The sequence below is a fragment of the Berghia stephanieae genome, chromosome 10, assembly GCF_034508935.2.
Source record: "Berghia stephanieae isolate SIO BIC M18660-M18661 chromosome 10, UCSD_Bste_1.3, whole genome shotgun sequence".
NCBI lineage: Eukaryota > Metazoa > Mollusca > Gastropoda > Nudibranchia > Aeolidiidae > Berghia > Berghia stephanieae.
Genome location: NC_088369.1, coordinates 25,231,905 through 25,239,404, shown reverse-complemented (window position 1 = coordinate 25,239,404; position 7,500 = coordinate 25,231,905). Strand labels below are relative to the sequence as shown.

General features: G+C 38.1%; 1 protein-coding gene across 4 annotated transcripts in view; it reads right to left on the bottom strand.

Moving 5' to 3' along the window:
• The window catches only part of LOC144980874 (filamin-B-like), a 94,096-nt gene that overhangs the window by 55,801 nt on the left and 30,795 nt on the right, over window positions 1-7,500 (bottom strand). For all 4 annotated transcript variants that reach the window (XM_078928760.1, XM_078928757.1, XM_078928761.1 and 1 more), the window contains exons 10-11: window positions 6,612-6,711; window positions 3,528-3,745 (exon numbers count right to left, since the gene is read on the bottom strand). In XM_078928760.1, coding sequence (XP_078784886.1) covers window positions 3,528-3,745; window positions 6,612-6,711 — 318 coding nt within the window. The remainder of the gene's footprint in view (window positions 1-3,527; window positions 3,746-6,611; window positions 6,712-7,500) is intronic.

Genomic DNA, 7,500 nt, shown 5'->3' with positions numbered 1-7,500 from the left:
TAAATATATAACAGAAATATTAATCTCGCCGTTGAGGGATTAAAGCATCTCTTTAATTTTTCGAGTGAACGGAATGGACTTGTATTGTCAAGGTGTTTTCGCATTATGTCTCGTCGCTTTATTTTTAGTTGTATCAATACATTTCATTGAGATAGGGTATTTGAGCTTTGAATTCTAAACAATCAAATGCCTCCGTCCTACACTCCTATCGGCCATTAAACGCAGGGCGGGAAAAATGTAGAAGTAAGGAGAGAAGACCATAAAAAGAGAAGCATAAACTGTTAAATAATATTATTGTTGTTAAAAGGATGGACGTGATGGGGGAGTGGAGGTAGATTGAACTGTGGAGGTTAGACTCCATTCTAACTGTATATAATATATATATATATATATATATATATATATATATATATATATATATATATATATATATAATATATATGGTCACTAAGTATGCATGGTGGTGGGTTGCTATTTCGTAATTTAAATTAAAAAAAGAAACAACAAAAAACTTGGTTTTATATAGCGCAATATACACTAAACGTACTCAATGCGGTTTACAATGTGTCCCTAGTCAACAGCAATATTTAACATGAAGGACGAGACATAGCGCCTTTAAAAAGATATTACATTATATTTTAGGACAAAGGCAACGCTGTGAATTGTACTCATTTTACACAGGAATTCAGGGAATATGAATACAGAGCCCCTTTAAAGGACTCAACTATGCGCCGCACAGAACGGGACTCGAGCCCAGGACCTTCCAATCCGAAAGGCATTGTCATACCACAAGACCACATTGCCGAACTTTATTAACTTTTCTCAAAGCGCTGTACACGGGATTCCATGCCAAAGCAAGAGATTGTATGACATGACCCATGTAAGACGCTTTTACCGACCATGTGCTTATCTTACACCTGAGTGCGGTGAGAGAATGTGAATAAAGACTTTTCCAAGGATTCACCTTTGAACACACAAAGAGCGACTAAAAAGGGACCTATTAGGCGTCCTTTATGTACAAACACTCTTACAATATCCGTCACTGCCTATAGCCAGGGTACTCATTCATATCTGAGTCGAATGATGTAATGTGTGCAAGTCGTCTTTCTCAAGAACACAACGTCGGTAACCAAAATTCTCCACTCATCCGCTCACTGACATCGCTTAACACTGCTTGAATTTTGTGACAAGACGAGACACACTGCATGTAAAGCTGAGCCACCGAGAGAAACCACACAATAGGGTTCAACAGTTGTGAGGTCACTTCCCTCGTAATGACGCATAGTAACTTAGTAACTGGTTCTAAACTATCGGAATAGTGGCGGACGCCCTTATGAAATACTTCTCCGACGAGCATAAAAGTGGATCCAGAGGAGAAAAACATTATAAATCTGATCATGTTTTGACTTTTATAATCCTGATCACATGACATGTGAAAAAGTTCTAGCCAGAAAGAAGAATAAGAAGTACCAATTTTCTTTATTTAGAACCAAGTTGCTCGTTGCTGGGCGGGCTTGACATCAGACTATTGAATCGTATTTCTATCTGACTCTGACCGTTGTTCTATCGTTAGCCAGGACAGGGCAGGGAACCACCGAAACTTGACAACAGAGAAAACCCCAAGAATGTTTGTGGCCGCCAATAAAACAAGATCAAATCCTAGCTAGCCAATTTCATAAACCTGTTTCTCCACACGATTTCTTTTTTTTTTTTTTTTTTTGGGGGGGGGGGGGGGGGGGTTGATTTCGACAATAGATATAAAACCCAAGATGCACATTGAGCATTTTAGTTCTTTTGAACGCTTCTTGTTTGTTTTTGTTTTCAAGGGTTTTACAGCGCTTGCACCACATTTAGGTCATATCAGAGCCAGTAAAGTGGGATGGTAAAAAATAGAATTACAATTAAGCACCTAAGGAAAAGTAAGACAAAGGGAAATTGGTTCAAATAGGGAACCGATGTAGATTCCAAGAGCATACCATCAATGGATTTAGTTTGAGATTATCTTAACGCCTCATGCAGACACAAGCACATGATCCCACTAAGAGGAACACACTCACTTTTTAAAAAAATAACTATTAGTTCATAATACAGAGATGATTTAAAAGGAAAAAAAATCACTTCCCCAAACAAACACTAGATATTTGACTGTTTCCCCTTCGGTCAAGGACTCCGGTAAGGGCCAGGACAAAATCAAGTAGTCAAGTTCCAAGACAAAGACAGAAAGCAACTTGGAAAACAGATATTATAGGAGAAAGAAGACACAATAAGTAAGTGACCTCCTGTCTACTATGGGAGGTCAAAAGACCCCACCCAGTATTGAACATTGTTGGCGTCATTATAATAATATGTGTATGTAAGAGTACGGCCATAACTGAAAGGAGAGGAGCAGAAATTTATCGTACTGACATAAGTTTAAATAAAAATAGTCGAATGGACGCTGCAAGTTATTCAACGAAGGCAGATAATGTGGACGTTACGGATTTCCCCTTTGTCAATAAACCACGATGAATGAAACGAAACACTAAAGACAGTAAATGAGAGATTCATTGAATTAATAGCTTTATAATACGAGTTTTGACCCTTAGTGGAGCCTGTTTATAGAATTTCTCCCAAAGTTTTGAAATAATTTTAGGATAAAAAATAACCCCTAAACATCAGCGGTTTGAGACGCTTAGTCCTATTTGTATCATCAGAATAGTAAATAAGTCCACATCGGTTCTTGGGAATTGCTGCTTAACTCTCTCCTTACTGGATTTTCTCTCCTTAGTGGATATGTTATGCCTACCCTAAAAGCATGTTGACCATATAATAATTGTGTGTGCAAAGCAAGCTCAACAAGACAACATTAAGTTCTTATGAATTAAACAAAAGATTATTCTTCAAATTTGTGATATACAAAATAAATCTGAGCAAGAAAAATATCTATTGTGTCGTAATAAATGTGACGATTTTCCTGAGTAAGTTGGTAAGGAGAGGATTAACATGACATAATGTGCGATTATGTGGTCTTGTGGTATGACACCCGCTTTCGGATCGGAAGGTAATGGGTTCGAGCCTCGCTCGGCGCATAGTTGAGTCCGTGGAAGAGGCTCTTTACTCACATTCTCTCACCGTACTCAGGTATAAAATGAGTACATGTCCGTTAACAGCGATATCTCTGTCGGAAAAAAATATAGTATCGCCTAACAGGAGTTATGTCTCGTTCTAAATGTTACGTGTTGCTGTTTGTTAGGGACCTTTTACAAAACGCTTTGAGCATGTTAAGTGGATATTTATTGCGCTATATAAAAGCTCAAGTTTAACATAATCCAGAATACAATACACACCAAAATCTAAATCTGTGTACACATATTCACAGGTCTGATAACTGAACGAAATTAGGGGCCTGATTTAATATTGTTCTTATGAATAATAATTAGAGTTGGTTTTGAGGTTATCTTCATTGAGCCCATAATAAATTCAGTGATCAGACCTGCAAAAAAGTACCCGTCAATCTATAAGAAAAGGTTAATTCTGAGCACACTTACCTTGAGATTGGCGTTGGCCATGATATTAATGAATGTGTCGCTAACACTTCGATGTTCGTCGTTTAACTCAGGGCTAAAATCTGTGTTGTAAATATAGCTTGGAAATTTGAGAAACTGTACTGAGTAAGCCATCAGTCCGAGGTGTTCTGTGGCCTCGAACAGAATCTCTTCCGGGGTTAGGAGAGGTTCAACTCCTAGCTGTTGGCCGATTTCAATTCCTTGAGGGAGGGAAATGTTGAAATTAGTTTTCGGCGAAGTTGGATTATATTTCGAGCTTTTGTACGTGTTGTTTCTATAAGAACACAGAGACCACTTACTTATTGTGTGTTGAAGTGAAATGTTTACCAATTTTGTCTGTCAAAACAATAATAACTTACACAAAGAACAATGGGTTAAAGAATGTGGTGAGAAATGATCACCTCTATGGCTGCTGGCGACCACTTCATTCAATATATAGAGAGAATGAAGTTGACGTCACTCGGGTCTTTGTTATTCTTTTTTTGCGATTCACGTTTATGAGTAATTCTCACTTAACTGTATTAACCAGACTATAAAAATTCATGGTTTCACAGAGTTTTGTGTGTTGTTCCGTTATACTTCCGGATGGCAATGTTGTGAGCTTCTTAGCCAAGCGCATACTATCTATAGACGGAACGAAATTGCTGTCACTCAGCATTTTGTTACTCTTTTTAAACAGCCATTTTGGTGATTAGTTCTCATCAAATAAGATCATTCTGGTTACACATAATTTTGTGTGGGGTACGTTGTTTCTGACTGGTGGATTTTGTGAGTTTTTTAAAAGCTTAACCCTCTCCTTACGGCCCTTTTCCTGATTTTCACACCCAACCTATACAAAAATATAGTTATTTCACTCAAACACAAAATCTGTTATACATATTTCTTTGCTAAACGAGCTATTCAACAGTGTTAATATATTTTAACTATAGCAAACATTTTTGTTCAAATATTATGATGTACAAAAGAAATAAGAATGAGAAAACTGTTGGCTGCATCGTAACAAATGTGACGATTTTCCTATGGGTGGTTAGGATGGATGGCAAAGCATCAGAATGCGGACAATCTATATTATTGTTCCATGTGCTCGAGCCATTGTTCACATAGAAAAATGTGCTGAAAATGACCTACATAATAAAAAGTATTCACAGTTTTCGAAATATCCAACATCACAATTATTGTGATGAACAGTTCATTTTGTTCAGCTCGATCCATGAGTATGTAAAGATAATATGTGCTTGGTCAAGAAGCTCACGACATTGCCATCCGGAAGTAAAACGGACCAACACACAATACAATGTGTAACCTTAAACGTTTATAGTCTGGTTAATACAGTTTAGTGAGAATTACTCATAAACGCGGGAGGCAAAAAAAACAATAACAAAGACCCGAGTGACGTCACTTCATTCTATCTATAGATAGAATGCGCTTGGCCAAGGAGTTCACAACATTGCCATCCGGAAGTATAACGGACCAACACACAAACTCTGTGTAATCATGAACTTTTATAGTCTGGTTAATACAGTTTAGTGAGAACAACTCACAAACGCGGATGGCAAAAACAATAACAAAGGCCTGATTGACGTCATCTGCATACTATCTATATTATAACTTTCAAAAACATAGCAGCGTGTTTACATTTGTTAAGAAATATTTACAGCAACACGTCATGTGATCGATGACTTGATTGGCAGGAAACTTGAATTTTGATCTCTACTATTGGGAAGATTTATTGATGGTATGCGTTTAACTTAAGTAATGACCAATAATTCTGCCCGCCATTTCAATCGTACCAGCACACACAACTACGCATGTAGAACCTTAAAAGTTTGCAAACTGATTGATAGAATTTGGTGAGAACTAATCACCCAACTGGCGGTCTAAAAACAAGGACAACGAGCCGACTGGTGTCAATTTCATTTATTCTACATATACCCAGCTTTCCCTTCACACCGATCATCAGTCATGAGATTATTCTTATTTTTTTACTTGGTTTTTTATTAATCGCAAACTTTAAAAATATTGTGTACATTTGAGTCTTCCTCAATATAGTGTCGAATGTGTTGGGGGCATAGACACCTTTAGTCCTCTGCTGTACTATGGAGAAAAAAAAACATATTTAAAAATTTGGCCAGAAAACTCGTCCTTTAAATAGCGATCGATTTAAATGACCCTCATCTCGGCAAAAACTCTCAAACCTAGGACTTCGCGAAGTCACCTTAAACGTTATGGTCTCATTGATAGAATTTAGTGAGAACTAATCATTAAATTGACTGTCTAAAAGAAATAACAAACAGGTGAGTGACGTCAATTTCGTTCCTTCTATTGATGCTATGCGTTTAGCTAAAAAAAAACTAACAAGATCCGCCAGTCGGATTTGAAATAACAACACATAAAATTATGTGTAAAAATAAACGTTTATAGTCTGATTGATAGAATTTAGTTAGAACTATGTAATCATTTAAATGGCTGTCTAAAAATAACACCAAGAGCTGATGCCATCCCAGTCCCGCATGTTTGAGTTCTTGCAAAATGCTCTTCACTCACATTCTCTTACCGTACTCAGGTGGAGATTGAGTACCTGTCGGTACAAAAAAGAGTTGCAATATCGCCTCTCAGGCGTCATGTCTCATCCTACATACATGTAATGTGTTGCTGTTGGCTAGGCACTCCCTATAAAATAAAGATCTGAACACGTGTATATGAAAGGTGCCAGACAAAGCAATAAAGAAAAATACAAGAAAAAAAACTATCCCCCCCCCCCCAAAAAAAAAAAGAATCAGTCTACCACGACTGGGGATCGAACCTCACACCTTCTGATTACAGCTCTGAAGTTCGATCCCTTGTCGAGGTTGACTGATTTTTTGGGATGTTTTTTTCTTCTTGTATTTTTCATTCTTGCTTTGCCGGAAACATTTCATACACACTTGTTCAGATCTTTATCTTATACCTATTCCAGCTCCTTAATTTCTTAATTTGATACTTCTTTTAAAGCGCCCTGAGCACGTTTAGCAGATATTGCGCTCTATATAAAAGCTCAATTCTTTTTAGATTTATATAATTGGTTACCTTGACGAAGTGTTTCCAAAGCTGTTCCGTGTCCATCTCCTACACGCCCACCCGCTGATCTAACCAAGTTGATGAGGGCTTGTCCACTGTGCCAGTCCGTCTTGAAAATGAAATATATTTTAATATAAACGCAATACAATAATATAATTATAACACCTTCCGCGCCTAATAACCGACGTTTTTTATTGACTCATTGTCGTAATAGGGTTCGAAAGTCATGACGTCACATCCTATTAACAACGCCCATGGAAACCACAAGTGGTTCCACTTAAACATCGGTAAAATCCGACAGGCCTCCCTGTCCGAGTAATGTCGACATTCAGATGCAAAACATTGAACCATTAAACATTAAAGAAATATTCGATCAATTTTTAAAATTTTAATTCAACAGTGCAAGTAGTGAAGACCACAGTTTGATTATTTCTGTTGAGTGTGGACGCAATCGTGACCTTCATAAACTCATGGCTTGATATTACACCCCCCTTCCCCCCTTCCCCCCCCCCTCCCCCCCCCCCCTCCCCCAATGGGATTACATGTTTCCTTGACGACTATTAAAGACAAATCACTAGGCGGTCCACAAACCTAAAAATGACGTCAAAATATGGGTCTTAGTGGAGGGGGGGGGGGGGGTTGTGTGGCTATGTGGTCTTGTGGTATGACTCTCGCTTTGGGATCGGAAGGTCCTGGGTTCGAGCCTCGCTCGGCGCATAGTTGAGTCATTGGAAAAGGCACATTATCTCACTGTGTTCAGGTGTAAAATGAGAGCCTGGCCGTTAACAACCGTTGTCTCTGTCCGAAAAAAAATTCGTAATATCGCCTAACAAGCGTCATGTCGCGTTCTACACGTTACGTGTTGCTGTTGGTCAGGGACCCCTTGTAAAGCGCTTTG